The sequence below is a fragment of the Delphinapterus leucas genome, chromosome 1, assembly GCF_059928025.1.
Source record: "Delphinapterus leucas isolate spDelLeu-1000000601 "Yukka" chromosome 1, BTC_Dleu_Yukka2, whole genome shotgun sequence".
NCBI classification, from domain to species: Eukaryota; Metazoa; Chordata; class Mammalia; order Artiodactyla; family Monodontidae; genus Delphinapterus; species Delphinapterus leucas.
Genome location: NC_143129.1, coordinates 60731560 through 60747733, shown reverse-complemented (window position 1 = coordinate 60747733; position 16174 = coordinate 60731560). Strand labels below are relative to the sequence as shown.

General features: G+C 47.6%; 1 protein-coding gene across 3 annotated transcripts in view; it reads left to right on the top strand.

Moving 5' to 3' along the window:
- TNN (tenascin N) overlaps window positions 1-15366 on the top strand; it is a 55021-nt gene extending 39655 nt beyond the window's left edge. For all 3 annotated transcript variants that reach the window (XM_030762212.2, XM_022556595.2, XM_089910851.1), the window contains 7 exons: window positions 751-881; window positions 2290-2422; window positions 2877-3028; window positions 8120-8216; window positions 9121-9288; window positions 11540-11703; window positions 14018-15366. In XM_030762212.2, coding sequence (XP_030618072.2) covers window positions 751-881; window positions 2290-2422; window positions 2877-3028; window positions 8120-8216; window positions 9121-9288; window positions 11540-11703; window positions 14018-14158 — 986 coding nt within the window. In that variant the 3' untranslated portion in view covers window positions 14159-15366. The remainder of the gene's footprint in view (window positions 1-750; window positions 882-2289; window positions 2423-2876; window positions 3029-8119; window positions 8217-9120; window positions 9289-11539; window positions 11704-14017) is intronic.
- The last annotated feature ends 808 nt before the right edge of the window (window positions 15367-16174 follow it).

Genomic DNA, 16174 nt, shown 5'->3' with positions numbered 1-16174 from the left:
GACTGCATACTTAGTTATATAAGACATAGAACTTTATATTTCTTTTCTTTTTTTTTTTGGCTATGCCACCATGGGGCTGTGGGATCTTAGTTCCCTGACCAGGGATCAAACCTGGGACCCCTTCTGTGGAAGCATGGACTTCTAACCACTGGACTGCCAGGGAATTCCCCAAACTTTATATTTCTATACCAACTTAATTTCCATCATAAGCTCCCATTCTGCTGGTTAGTTGGAAATCTCAGGAAATTTAGGGTCACGCTCCTTCCCCAGGGCTGTATGTAAGGTCTTGGGTGGTTTTCCAAGGCCAGGGAGTCCCATCCAGTATTTCGGTCATCCTTCTGGGTAGCTGTTTGCTGAGTGCCTCTGTGTGCAGGGACCTTCCAGATCTGCCTTCCCTCATCCTTCCTTGCCACTTTGGGAGCCCTGCGATCTCAGGGAATCTGTCTGCTGATTGAGATTGCTCATACCCACTGCTCTCTGGAGATCTGCTGGGGAGGTGGGAGCCCAGGTTCACTCCCTCTGGGACTCACCCAACTCCCTGTTCCTTAATCCTCTTGTCCTCGGTGGGTTTATACTTTTAGAAACACGGATCCTAAAGGCCTTGTGGCAAGGAAGAATGGAGCCTGCTACCTGCTTGATGGGAGGAAGAAAAATGGGAGAATATATAGGGAGAAAACATAAGCCAACACCTCAAAAATTACCTTTTCTCATTACCTTAGTAATAATAATTACTTGGTGTTTTATATACAGACATTGACCCTCCCCAAAACCTTCATCCGTCTGCTGTAACACAGTCTGGTGGGGTATTGACCTGGACATCCCCCTCTGCTCAGATCGATGGCTATATTCTGACCTACCAATTCCCAGATGGCACTGTCAAGGTACTGGATGCTCCTTGTCTTTTCTCTTCTGCCCCTGCCCAGCCTCCCTGTGAAGCAACTCACTTGGGCCAGCCAGCTTGATAGGTGGCCCCATGGCAACCTGCCGATGAACACGTTGATCCTTATTGATCACCACCTATGTGCAAGGGACAATGCTAAACTTGGTCATCTGTGAACAATTTATGTGTGGTCTCATTTTTTAAAAAATAAATTTATTTATTTGTTTATTTTGGGCTGCGTTGGGTCTTTGTTGCTGCGCTCGGGCTTTCTCTAGTTGTGGCGAGCGGGGGCTACTCTTTGTTGCAGTGCACGGGCTTCTCATTGCGGTGTCTTCTCTTGTTGTGGAGCACGGGTTCTAGGTGCGCGGTCTTCAGTAGTTGTGGCTTGCGGGCTCTAGAGCGCAGGCTCAGTAGTTGTGGCTCATGGGCTTAGTTGCTCCGCGGCATGTGGGATCTTTGTGGACCAGAGCTCGAACCCGCATTGGCAGGCGGATTCTTAACCACTGCGCCACCAGGGAAGTCCCGTGTGGTCTCATTTCATAGGACTAACCTTTGTGCCTGCTCCTTCCTAGCTGACCGTCACATATCTGCTGGCCACACAATCTGCTCCATGTTATTTGGTTTAATGTCTGTCTTCCCCAATAAATGTTAGCACCATGAGGACAGGGAATTTTTGTCTGTTTTGACTATCCTTGTATCTGAAGTGCTTGGAACTTAGCACTTGGTTGGTGTTCGAAAAATATTTATTGAATGAATTGATTAACCCTTATTTCAAGAATTATACCTCCCGTCTGGAATCTGAAGTCCAGCACATTTTCGTAACTTGTCCAAGTGGGAAGTTATTATTCTCTCTCCTTCACAAGGAAAAAAGAAGAGAGGAAGGAGAAAAGGAAGGGCCCCTTGATTTATTCATTATCTCAGTTAACGCTTATGACAGTCCTGCCAGGAAAGTTCACCCTATGTTTATAGAGCAAGTAAGACAGTTTCAGAAGAAAGGTTATTGAAAAACCAACTATCTCCCTGCCTCACAGATAACCATAGCCTGCTTCACCTTCCCATTAACTTCTCAGCCTGGTGTTGCCAGCCTGTTTCTTCCAGTGGTGGCTGAGGTTGGTGCCCCAGCATGTATTTGGGGGGCAGAGGTCGCCAGGACACCTAGTGGGTGCTCTCCCAGTGGCAGTGCCAGGTGCTGGTTTCCAGCTAGAGCTCCCAGAAGTGCTGAATCTCCATGGCACAGCCCTTCAGAGAAGCAGCTAGAACCTACTTGGATTCTGGCTTGCCAATGAGCCCTCGAAGAGACAAAACTCTACCCTCCCAGGTAGCTTCTGTCATTAGCACCAGGGAATACTATTGACACCTAGGGTGCTGGGGGCGATAAATGAATGTCTACTGTCTCCTTTGTTTGGTAGGAGGTGCAGCCTGGAAGAGGGGACCAGAGGTTTGAGTTGCAAGGCCTTGAGCAGGGTGTCACCCTCCCTGTCTCCTTGGTTGCCTTTAAGGGTGATCGCCGGAGCAGGAGTGTATCCACCACCCTTTCCACAGGTAACGTGAGCTCGTGCACTCTGCATAAGAATGCAGTGGAGGACAAGCATTGGAGAGGCCAGAAGAGGTGTCCAAGGAAGAGCAAGTGGCTACAGGATTCTGGATTTCTCTAGACAGGGGGAAATGGAAGGGGGGTCATGAGTTCCAAAGAAATCCATCCCATGGTAGAGAGACGAAGGAGGGGAGTGAAATAGTGTTATTTGGTGAGAGAGGAGTTGGGTCGGAGGAGGAGGAAATGATGTGAACTTGACCTTATTTCTAATACATTTGGAGGGTTTGATGAGAGCAGAATGAGTGAGAAAAAAAAGATGTGAGTGAAGAGTTGGAAGAAGCAAAGTAGTAGGAGGTTCCAAACTAATTTCTAAACATAATAATGTTAAAATAGGGGACAAGCCCCACTCCCCTCCTCCCTCGCCCTTCTCCTAACGACACTGTCCCTCTGCTTGGCTCCCAGTTGGTGCCCGTTTTCCACACCCTTCGGACTGCAGTCAAGTTCAGCAGAATAGCAACGTCGCCAGTGGTCTCTACACCGTCTACCTGCACGGGGATGCCAGTCGGCCCCTGCAGGTGTACTGCGACATGGACACGGACGGAGGCGGCTGGATCGTGAGTCACACGGAGCCCTGGGCTGTGTCTTGTTTCTCAGGCCAGGAAGCTCTATTTCTTCTTCATACATGGGAGGGAGGAGCTTTGGTGGCTTGCTGCTGTTTTTAAAGAGATCCCACCCCACTGGCAGAATAGAGCCCGAAGTACTTCACTCCTGGGGTAGAGCAGGCTTTGTAAACTAAGGCTGATGACTGGGAAGGCTTGTGGGTTTATCACTGTCTACTAATGCCCTTTACACATGTGTTAACCTATATTTTACTCTGTGCAAAGCACTCTCATAAACATGACCCTCACACATAAGCTATAGAGTAAGTGAGAGAGATTATTGTTCATATTTTATAGGTAAATTGAAGCCCAAGAGGAGAAGTGCCTTGGCTAAATCACATGAGTTAATAACAAAGTTGGGACCAGATTTTAGGACTCCAGCCTCCTGGGTCATTGGTCTTCCCAGTGGGTCATCTCAGGCCATCCAAGATGGAAACACATGGCCTCTTTGTGGGCTCAGTCCTCTGAATTGGAGCCGTTGTCCAAGTTCTGTATCCTGGCTCCACAGTACAGAAGCAAGGCCTTTGGAACTTTGATACGAAAGGCTAAAACCTGAGAGAAGGAAACTTGGCAATGTTCTGACTGTCCCTCTTCCGTGTGGAGGTTTTACTCTCTGTGGACCAGTAAACCACATGGTACCTTCTTTGATTGCATCTGCCTGATCCAATTATATGATGAGCTGCTTTTGAGAGTTTCAATCTGATCTTTCCATCTCCCCCACCCCCTTCTTCCTGTACCCGAACAGAGAGAGGCTCTCACTGCTCCAGACCAGCCTGCAGTCCTACCCACTGTGCTTCCACCACTCACTGTGGGGAGGAGAAAGCATGATCTCATAGAGCTCCAACTATGTTCATTTACACATTCGCTCAGGGGCCTGCAAAACCAAAGACACTTGAACAGCCACTCATAAAATGATACCATCTAATAAGCAGCAAAGAAGAAAACTTATTATCCACACAGCTGCATCTGATGGCTGAAAGGCAGTAATGGGATTGGATGGGGGAAATTCCTGATTGATTTATAAAAAATAATGGAACAGAATGTAACATGGGAGGCCTTCCACCTGACCAGACTCACAGGGCTGTACCTGCTGCTTCTCATCAGCACCATTGTAGCTCTAAGCATTCTGTCCCTTCAGGCTTGAAGCCAGTTCCCTGTGTTTGTGCCCATAGATGCCCATTGGCAGGATGTTTGTACTGTCCAGTGCGACCTTTTTGAAAGCCAGCCTCGCACAGGGCAGGAGATGTGTGTCTAGAGCAAGCTTTCGAAAGAGACGTGCTAGTCTGTCTGCCTGGGAGTAACCATGATTTTTCCACAAATATTTATTGAGTGCCTACTATGTGTCAAGTACTGTTTTACATACTCAAGAACCAGCAGTGAACCAAACAGACAAAAGTCCCTGACCTCAAGGATCTTGCCTTCTACATCTTGCCCATGCAAGTGACCTTTACCGGAACACAGACGTCAGTTCTAGAAATAACAGATTCACTCTGGGTTCTAAACAATGCCAGTCCCCCACCCCCTCCCAAGTCTTGTTTTCTCACCCAGACTCCTGAAGATAATATATGAACTGAAATTCTATAGGGTTCTCCTCAAAGCTACCACACTCCAGAAAATATACGGAGTCCTGAAAACTTCTCTACCAAATCTTTTACTGACGGTTTCCATGTTTTGGGGGGTTCAGGAGTCTGCTGTCATTGAAAGATGATCATCTTATGAATACATTGCTCTTCTAAATTGAGCTTCTCAAGTCCCTTTAAGGAGATTCTTCTCCATCCCAGGCAGCAGAAACCCAATTTGATTAACAGGCCAGGACTCTGCCGTGAGTTAACTGAGGCTATGGGTGGGAGGCTGGAATGAAGACCCTCAGGGAACACTTAAGTGTCTCAAATATTTCCGTCTTTGTTTTCCATCTTGCAAGTCCTAAGGACTACACGAGAGGCTCTGTCCACAGGCATTTAAATGAGATTTTCATTTTTTCCTCTTGGTTTAGGCATTCAGGACTGTGAGTAAGTTCTAGAGTGCAGTGAAGCTCTGTTGTGTAGAACCAGGCAGAAAGAGATTTTTTTCTCCTTTGAGACTTACTTGCTAAGGGGCTTTTGTTACCCCAGATAGTTCATTATAAGGTATTTTCACCTCATAGAAGGGAATAGACTAGATTCTGATTGAGTCAGTTAAGGCTGACTGATCAAGATGTACAAATGATCCCCGTGGGTCAGTTCATTTGGAACCTGATATCATAAAATGCAAGCTAACATGTATTGAGATCTAATAATCACTTATTATATCTGTATGTATGTGCCAGACTCTGGCCCCTATACTTTATGATTTATCATGATTGATGACCTTGCTGAAGCCTTGATTTAAAAGAATGGCAAATGGGCTATTAACATCTTGATCTAATAGTTTAGAGAAGTGAGGCTTGTCAAGGTTAACTAACTTGCCCAAGGACACCGCTAGTAAGTACAGAGCTGGGTCTAAACAGTGATGCCAAGAGCATCAGAACCATGTTTTTGGAGTTTCCCTAGCCAAGCTGAAGCATTAGTAAAACAAACAAAGAAAAAAACAAATTAAAAAATGCTTGGGCACTGTGTTCATTGATTAGAGATAGAGACCAAATGCCAGGAGGACAGGATCAAATTTGAGCCTGACCTTATAGTATAACTAATTATATCAGTGGGAACAGAATTTGATGCAAGGTGTGTGGAACCAAACATTGGCGCCCACATCTGCCCTAGGATTCCAGTGTCGGTGATACAGGAGTAGTCCCAGGTGCTAGGAAATTAACAGTTAGCCTCAGAATCTTACGACATGCTTTTTGAACAACAGGGTCAGTAGAGCTGGTTTTTTCAGGCTTTCTCATGGAAAGATGAGGAGGCAGTGTTTTATCTTTGCATCAGCCACTGAATAGTTAGTTGTGTAACTCTGGCTGTTTGCTTCTCTGAACTTTCACATCTGTAAAATGGCATTGTATATTCTTGCCCTGGAGTCAGCCCTTAACAAATGCTCAACAAGTGATTGTTACGCAAGTGAATAAGTGAAAAAAGAAACGAAGGAAGCCAGTAAAGGAAGGGGACATCTCTAAAAGACGGACACGTGAAAAGATGGGAAAGGGAAAAGCAGTGTTAGTGCAGTGGGTCGTTGTTCGCCATGACGATCCCTAAGTTCTGCTCAGAGGCTCTGTATCCTTTTCACATGTCCTGTCTCACGAGTCCTCCCAGCACCTCTGAGGTAGACACCTCCTTCCCGCTTCTAACCTGTTGGACAACAAGCTGACTGAGGCTCAGGAATAGAAATGATGGACTCACCAACGCCCTGCCAGGACTCCCACCCATTGCCGTCTTCGTTCAGTGCCTCCTGGGCCAGCAGACAGGGAGCTGGCGGTGAGCTCCCACTCGGAGCTCTCGGCATTGTTGTGGGCAAGCTGCCCTCTCCTCCTTCCCCGTCTCTTCCCAGAGAAAAGTGTCAAGAATGCTCAAGTATCAGGAGGTCTACCTCATCAGATTCAAGATAAAGTGCTCGACTTCAAGGCACGTGGTGTGAAGCATGGTGGAAAGGGGGGCGGGATTGGATTTTGTGTTGGGCGTCTGCTTTTGAATGAACACGAAGGAAAGGAGGCGGAGAGGAAGATGCCACTCCAGCCTTGGGGAGTTCCAGACTCATTTGTGAAGTCAGCTAGGATGGTGTCTAGCGTGGCCCTCAAGGCCAGGAGGAATTAGCATACATAGGTGTGTTTAGCTTTTAGGCACTTTTTAGGTTTACTTCATAGAAAAGAATCCAATGTACTCTGACTGGAACTGCCTCCCTTCCTCAGATAGAGGAAGTTTTGAAAAGAAAGCAGCCTGTACTCTCATGAAACAGTCGCACCTCTGTTTCCACGTTGTCCCTTCTCACTCACTCTTCAGCCCCGTCCGGTTTGCCTTCTGCTCTTGTCGCTCACTAGCACAGCCTTTGCTCAAGCCACTGGCGATTCTGTGTCACCAGATTCTGTGGACAGTTTGGACCTCGTGCTCCCTGACTTCTCACCAGCATTTGATACTATTGGGCACACCTTTCTCCAGCGGCCTTTCTGGTTCCGCATTTTCCCAGTTGTCCTTCACGTCACTAGTTGCTCCCCTTTCGCCTTAATGAACTTATCCTGCTGTGTGTGGCTCTTATATCTCGGGGTCTGCAAGGCTTCATTCTAGGCCACTTTCTCTTTTCAGTTCCTGTTTTCTTCCCAGGTGGTCTCATCCTTCCAGCGGCTTCATCTTCCTCTCTACGTCCTGGTGGCTTTCCATGTTAGTTAGGATAGAATGGGCTATGCTACAGTAGCAAACCAACCCCAAATTTCAATTATTTAACCCATAAAAGGTTTTTTCTCACGTGTGCAAAGTCACTTCTCAGTGGTGACTCAGGAATTCAGGCTGATCACAGCTTGTGGCCCTGCCCTGTCATCATGTGGCCTTCACCGTGGCACCATGGCCCAGGGCAATGGAAGAGAGAGTGTGGAGACCCCCAGCCCATGAGCTATGCTCCTGTTTACAGTCCTGTGGTTGGAACAAGTCATATGGTTCCAGCTTAGCTGCAAGAAAGGCTGAAAAAGAAAGTCTCCCTGTGTTCAGGGGGTGAGGAGAGTGAAAGGGGACTTGCTGAGCACCCAGCACTGTCTCAGATACACAGGTACACCTTCTAAGTCCAGCCTGGCTCTCTCCTGAGAACTCTAGCCCTTACATTCAGTGGTTCCTATGGCATCTTTGTTCACCAGGATACCTCAGAAGTCACTCACACTTACCAGGTCCCCAGATGAGCTCTGCGGCACTAGCAGAAACTGTCCTCTCTCACAGCCCCTTTCCCAGCGATCGGCTGAGTGCCCAAACCACGAGAGGCAGTCTTGACATTCTCCTTTCTCTCAGCTCCACTTCCAGTCCATCACCACGTCTGTCAGTTTTCCCTTCTGTCCCCTCTGTCCATCCTCAGGGCAGCCCCAGTCCACTGTGCTGCCCTCTGTCACTCAGCCACGTCTGTTCAGGTATGTCAGAGGGAAACGTCCATCTCCCTCTTCAGGTCTTCCAGAGGCGGAACACTGGGCAGCTGGATTTCTTCAAGCGCTGGCGGACCTACGTGGAAGGCTTCGGGGACCCCATGAGAGAGTTCTGGCTTGGTATGACCTTTAAGCATGCATAAAGGCTGAGGTGCAAACAGGAGACTCCCCTCTGAAAAGCTGGTCAGGCAGCTTGCGGAAGCTCACCACGTTCAGGAAGAGCTCCGAGCCACAGGGACTCTCTGAGGAACCTGCCGACCAGGGCGTTGGTGTGGCCGTGTCGCTGGGAAGGTTCTCATGTGCTCTGGGCGTGTGAGAGGGTGGGACTGTCACAGGTGGGTGGGCTTTATGCTGCATCTAAGGCCCGCACAAGCTGCCTGCAGCCTGAACTTTTCAGAAACCACAGGAGGAGAAAAATAGTTGATTGATCGGGACTCTGGGCTCTCACTGGGAGGTCATACGAGTCCCTGACGTTCTGCTAGTAATGCCAGTCATTATGGCATTGTTGTTTTTTCCCTTTTACGTCTGCTCTATTCTGGAGCAGATGTTCGTAGAGAATGAAATAGCCAAAAGCATCAATTGGGAAATGAAGAATTAAAAAATCGTAATCTGGATACTCAGCGTCTGATAGAGTAGATGATGTTTGTGGTTTGCTTGGTACAAAAGTCCCTTCGGTGACCTTAGAGTCAGTAGGTGATCTCCTCTCCCGCTTGTTGAGACCAAGGATGATAAATAGAACAGCTTCTGCTTGAGAGAGAAGGAGTCAGTGGGGGCAGATTCATCCCACAATTAACCCCTCCGCTCCCTCCCAGAGGATGTGGTTTCCACACTCAGAAGCATGACTGTGCCAAAGACATAATGGGATGAGAAAATGAGCCCCCCAGAAGAGATGGTGTAGGGAAGGCCCCCATTAGCAGAGGAGGTAAAGGCTAAGGCAGCTTTGCGGGGTGAAAGTCTCCGATGCCACTGGTGGGTGCTCACACACCGGTTGATTGGTTACCGGAATTCCATTCCTGATTCTTAGGACTCGACAAGCTACACAACCTCACCACAGGCACGCCCACCCGCTATGAGGTGAGAGTGGACTTACAGACTGCCAACGAATCTGCCTATGCCATATATGACTCCTTCCGAGTAGCCTCCAGCAAGGAGCGGTACAGGCTGACAGTTGGGAAATACAGAGGCACAGCAGGTAAGACAAAACGTGTCCTTCCTGCTGGGGTCTCCTGCTCTGTGTGTCTGAGGATTGGTTGGCCACCTGCCATGGGTCTCGGGGGGACAGAATATTGTTCTGTGGAGGTGAATTGTCCTCACTGACAAGTGAGGCCCCACTCCCCGCAGGGGATTAAACAGAATCATTGAAGCAGTCTTTTTTTTTTTTTAAACACATTATACATTTTTATTTTATTTTTTTCACCCTTCTTTATTTATTTTATTTTATTTTTTTAACATCTTTATTGGAGTATAATTGCTTTACAATGGTGTGTTAGTTTTTGCTTTATAACAAAGTGAATCAGTTATACATATACATACGTTCCCATATCTCTTCCCTCTTGCGTCTCCCTCCCTCCCACCCTCCCCACCCCACCCCTCCAGGGGGTCACGAAGCACCGAGCTGATCTCCCTGTGCTGTGAAGCAGTCTTTGACTGTCAAAAAATTGGAACTTCTGTACATTACACACTGATCCCCCGCCAGTAAAATCCCTCCTCTTGTACTCCCCCAATTCGGGCTGTTGTACATTAGCCGATGAACCCACATTCTGAGAGGTTTCATGGCGTCTGCCCACCACTCATTCGGCTTCAGCAGTGTGGCTGCCGTTCTTGCATAGCAGTGTGTGTGTGTATTATATACATATATTTTTTTCTGAATGAATGAATGAGGTTGCAGGACAAAAGCTCTCAATCTTTAGCTGGCATCTGAAGGGCTTGTTAAAGCACAGACTGCAGGGTATGACGGTGGAGTTTCCGGCTTTGTGTGTCTGGGGTGGACCTGGGGCTGTGCCTTTCTAACAAGTTCCAGGTGCTGCAGCTGCTGGCAGGTCAGGGTCCACGTTGAGAACCACTGCTGTAGATGGTCAGAGACAGCTCGTCCTTGTTAGGCATAATCAATGCCTGCTGTTGAAATAAGGAAGCTTCCTGTGGATCGGTGTCTCAGAAGGAACTCTGGGCTTGGAGTCTCAGGTCGGAGATTTGAGTCCTGGCTCTGCTGCTTGTGGACTGTGGGACCGTGACAAATTCCTAGAGTCTAACCTCTGTGAGTTTGTTTCCTTATGGGATTAAGAGCTGCCTGACCCACCCCTCAGGCTTGCTGTGGGCATCAAATGAGAATGTATATGTGAAGGTGATGGGTAACTCAGAGATCAGATTAAATGGAAGTATTGTTATTGTAGGAACAGAACTTGATTACGCTTGGGATTGATATGAGCCCTTATTGCATTTTATGAGCTGAATTAAAAAGTAAACTTATAAAAGGATGACAAATGTGATGGGGAAATAGTAGAATACAAGTAAAATAATTAAGGCAGATTTCTAGATAGGATTAACGAAGCACTTAATTGTACCTATGTGCCCAGAAGGTCCCTAGAAGTTCAGGTGTGTGTGTGGGAGGATTAATAAGGAGAATCTTCCTCAGGAGTGGGGTTGAGCTGGGCTTTGAGGAATGGTGAGGCTTTGGAATGATGAAGGGCAGAGAGAAACAGGTGAGCAGAGGCATGGAAGATGGATGCGTCCACTTCACACGTGGAGGGCGCCTGTGCGGCTAGTGGGCTGTGAGATTGTGCAAAGGGTACAGCCAAGTTACAGGCCTGAAAAGCCAGGAGGAGGAATTCACTCCACGTGGGAGGACGTAGGCCTGAGATGATGAAAGTGGACGCTTAAGCTTCGGAAGAGCTAGGAAAGCTGTTGTGTTAACACAGGCCTGGAGAGAGACGAGAACAGCCCAGGGTGGCAGCCGTGGGTGCAGGGGTGTATAGGAGTGATCTGCAGAAGGAAGGGCTTGATAATGGGGTACACAGGATTGTCAGATGTGGCTCGGGGGGACCCAGTCTGGGTGACTGGGAGGATGCTCAAGCAGAGACAGGAGCACAGAAAGGGGGTTAGTTGTGTGAGGGTGGTCAGGTACTATGGGGAGCGTCGAGGAGTTTGGTTTTGGGTGTTTGGATATTTTACTGTGAAGCCTCTAAGTGAAAATGCTTTTAAAGCTATTGGAGAAACAGGCCTGAAGTTTGGGTGACAAGCCCGGAAAGAGAATCTGTTCATCCTTACCGTGTTCTCATCTTGGCGATTTTGAGAAAAGAGTGGCTCCTTGTGGCCTAACGGACTGGATCCCTGGCGTTTTCATGCTTGGAGGTTTTCCTGCCCCCAGTCCTCTTTCAGGCCAGAGTTTGATCACGCCCTCAGGGATGAAACTTGGGCTCTCCCCTCTCATGTCTTCTCTCCTGCAGGGGACGCTCTTACTTACCACAATGGATGGAAGTTTACAACCTTTGACAGAGACAATGATATCGCCCTCAGCAACTGTGCCCTGACGCATCATGGCGGCTGGTGGTACAAGAACTGCCACTTGGCCAACCCTAATGGCAGATACGGGGAGACCAAGCATAGTGAGGTAGGTGACAGGTGAACATCTTTTTTGTCCCAGGCTTTTCCCATATTGTGTTCCTAGAGTGACACCCTCCAGACTGGTTTGGCTGACCCTCTCCTTCTGATGCCAGCAGTCAGGGCAGTAAGACTTCTTCTCCAGGCTCCATGGCCTTGAGGTCAAGGCCCTCCCTGCCCATCTGCTGCAGCCCCTCCCCACTCTACATTCCCACCAATGCTGTACCCTTACTCAGTGCAGGGAGGTACTCAGGCTGCCCACCACTTAATAGAGATGATATGGGTCCCACACCATCTCACTTTACGAGTTCACACATGGACACTGTCTTGGTCAGCTCAAGCTGCTGTAACAAAATAATATAGCCGGCATGGCTTAGACAGCAGACATTTATTTCTCATGGCTCTGGAGGCTGGGAAGTCCAAGATCAAGTTCCCAGCAGATTCAGTTCCTGATGAGAGCTCTTTCTGGCTTGTGGATGGCCACCTTTTCACAGCATCCTCACATAGTGTGGAGAGAGAGAGAGAGAGAGCTCTGGTCTGTCCTTCTCTTCTTATAAGGGCACTGATCCCACCATGGTTGACCTACCCTCATGACATCATCTAACCCTAATTACCTCCCAAAGGCGCTATCTCCAAATACCGTCATGTTGTGGGGTCGGGGCTTCAACATATGCAATTTGGCGGGGGAGGGGCACAAACATTTTATCCGTAACAGACACTTCAGAATTCTTTCTAGTCGTTCATCCAGTTAAACCAGAGCTATTTTTCTCAGTCCTTTGATCACGGGGAAAACAAAGTTTTCTGTCTTATGTCAGACCCACCCTTGGATCCACTTCATCCAGAGCCACCCAAAGTCTGCCCAGAGCGTTGTGCTAACTGGTTTCTCCAGTTCAGGAGTGTGCACACAGGGCCAGGAGCTGGCGAGGGCTCCTCCCCCGCTCCCTTGCTCTGCAACTTTCCAATCAGTGATTTCTTGAATCCTCTTGCCCCGGGAACATCGTAGTGATTCCTCGCCAGCTTCCAGGCATCTCCTGCCTGCTCCCTCACAGCTTCTTAAAAATTGCATCTTTGTTCCTACCCATCATGAATCCATCCCCTCCATGAACTCTCCCCTTCCTGGGTTTCTCATTTCCCATCCTAGATCTTGATCCTAGCCTTCAGGAAGCCACCTCTCCCCAGAACTCATACATAGTGTACCAATATGACTGTAAATATTAGTACATCTGAAGTCTAGGTACATTTTGATTCCTTTGGTCCTAACCAGGCAGCAGGGACTCCCAATCCTTATGTGATTTTTCAAAGGGAAGAAGAAATTTGTCCCCAGGGGAGCCATGGAGGGTGTGCCCGTGAATCATGGTGGCAGCATGTGGGCTGACTCAGGGAAGCCTGTGACCAGAGATCAAATATTTGAAATGAGCAGCCAGCATGCCCTAAACCATCCCCATATTTGCTAATAAAAGACATTCATCTGCTTAATGTGCTTTTCACAGTTTGCAAGGCATTTAGCTTCTTGTTTATTATTTACCTCACAAATTAAAATACATAAAATTGGTCACTTGGGCTCTTTATTGGCCAGGTTGCAAGGTTATTAAGCGAATTAAATATTATTGTGCTCACCCTTCAAAAGTCGTAAAATGAGATTTAGTTTTCAGCAGACTATTTATTACCCCAGAGCTAATATCTAAACAGTCTAAACTGAAAATGATTTTCCACAATTGGCCAATTAATATGTTTACTGTTGCCTTTAATTTTTTGTAAAGGAAAAGTGAGGCAAAGATAATTCGATCATTGCTGGCCAGGTTGACCCCGCGTTACCTTTGCTGCTGCTCTGGCCTCACCCGCCTCCTGGGCTCACACCCCCCATCCTCCAACCACAGGGGACTTCCAAATTGTCAGCCTGTCTAACCTCAGCTGCCCAGCAGAGGGAGCACGCTTCTAGATTCCTGTCTCACTGCCTTTATAAATACCCTAGTCTCTCCCCTAAGCAGAGAGGGAGTAGTTTCCCTGGCAAAGAAACATTCTTTGGTACCATAATCCACCCCACCCTCTCCCAGGTGCCTCTTCTTGATGTTGGCTTATTTATTTATTTATTTATTTTTTGCGGTACGCGGGCTTCTCACTGTTGTGGCCCTCTCCCGTTATGGAGCACACGCTCCGGACGCGCAGGCTCAGCGGCCATGGCTCACGGGGATCCACCCGGACCGGGGCACGAACCCGCGTCCCTTGCATCGGCAGGCGGACTCCCAACCACTGCGCCACCAGGGAAGCCCTATTTATTTGTTTTATTTATTTATTTATTTTATTTACTTATTTATTTAATGTAGGGGGTGAACTGGGAGCCATGGAAAGGACATGAATTCTCCATTCCTTTTGTGGAGTTGAAGATCCGCCCTCATGGCTACAGCGGGGAGTATGTCCTGGGCAGAAAGAAGGAAACACTGGGAGAAAATTCGAGAACATTCTGACGGCCCATTCATGCACTTATTGCAGAAGAGGAGACCAGCCCGGGGTTGGGGCCTGTGTAAGCATGGGGTGGGGTGGGTACTAATGACTGGCTAATGGAAGTCTGAGGGGTGCTCATAGCCCTTGGCTTCTGAGATGCCTCGATAACCTGCAGGACAAAGCATGTCACCAAGCTTCCAACCATATAGCTCACTTCCTTGTCACGTGCATTTTGCCCACCTGTATTGTGGGCCTGAAAATCAACACAAAAATAGCTGCACAATGTGTATGGGCGAGACAGCACTGGAACTGCAAGGTTTTCTGCTCTATCTTCAGTAACAAACATACGGGATTAGGGCAAAAAAAAAAAGGGGCGGCGGATAAAGAATCACCTAGTACTTCTTCAACTGGAAATCTCTGGAAATTGGTATATATATATTCAGGGCTCTGCTAATACAAATCTTCTGTCTAAAAAGAAACACCAAAGGGGGGTTTGACGACAAGGGGCTGAGGTAGCCTGAAACTTACCTTCCATTACCACTGGAAAATTGGTAAAATCTTTTTTGAGGAAAAAGACATAAATCTTCCCCTTTTAAAAATAATTGCTGATGTTATGAGGAAGAATAAAGGGAACCAAAAGGGACCAAGAGGGATTTGAATTTTGCTGTGTTCTGACCAGTATCCGGCATGCTGGAAACCCCAGCTTCCATGTCACTGTTATTTTTAAGTGCCCCCTTTCCGGCCACCTGCATTATCACTCTTGTAGATCTGCATATGTTGTGAATAAATTCTCACTTATTTCAACTTTAAATAATTTGACTCTCTTGGTAATTGGTTCCTCCCAAAGACCCTTTCCTGTGACTCCCTTTCGTACTGTCAAGTCCTCAGCTTCCCTCCTCTCTCCCTCCTGCCCCTGCCCTCCCCCTACCCCACCCCGCCCTGTCGGACCCCTGGGTTTACTGAAAGTGCTCAGCACCAGAGGCTTATTGTTTGAGTGGACACTTGGCAAGGTCAGATCCTTTTGGCTTATTTTCCTATCACTTTGGAAGGTTTTTCTGTGGCAAAGTCAGTGACCATTGAACAAACTTAAGTTCCTATTCGAGAAAAAAAAATAAACCACTTGATTAAAAAACATTTGCCTTGTGTTGTTTTCCCCACATAAGTACACTTGAATTCTAAATTTAACCTAAGTGCAAGCAAAGGTACCATCTGTGCATTATAATGGAGTTTGGTTGGCCTCTGACTGGTGTGATGGCCAATAATGGTATTTGGAACCAGGAAGTGGGTGAGTGGGGAGGAAGACAAGTGCCCTAAAAGCTGCGGTCCTCCTCGAGGGTGCTGGAGTCGTTTATTGCCTTGGGTTCTCCAGGTTTTAACCTCTGTCCGAATGCCAAGCCATACTTCCGAAACAGTGTTTGTCAACCTTTAAAATTTTCAGCATCCCCTTGGCTCCCTATACACATGCACTGAGCAATGCCCTGGTTAACTTCTCGGTCTGATAAAGTGTGGTCTGGATGAAGTACAGTGTCAGTGTTGGGGCTAGTGGTTTAAAAACGTGCTTGCACCTCTCTCATCAATTCAAGGAGAATTTAAGTGTCTGCCTGCTTATCAGGCAGTGTTCTGGCACCGGGGAGCCAGTGGTGAGCTCACAGAGGTAAGCAAGCCAGACGTGGTCCTTGCACTACTGGATTATGTGTGCTGTCATTCATCCACTCATTAACTCATTCATTCAACAAATATTGATTAAGCCGTATTCTGTGCTGGGCTCTACTCTGTGCCCTGCTGCTATAGAAGTGAACCAAACACAAGATTCCTGCTCTTGTGCTTATATTCTACTTGTGGAGACTGACAATAAAAAACAGATACACGTACAATTCCCAGAAGTGATGAGTGCCATGGAAGAAAATTATAGTAGGATTAAGAGATGGAGGGGGAGATTGGTGGCAGAAGTGGGGGACTCCACGGGCCTCTCTGAGGAGTAGATATTTGCAGAGACTGGCCAGATGTCTTTAGTTTGATCCAACTTCCTCAGGGCTGGA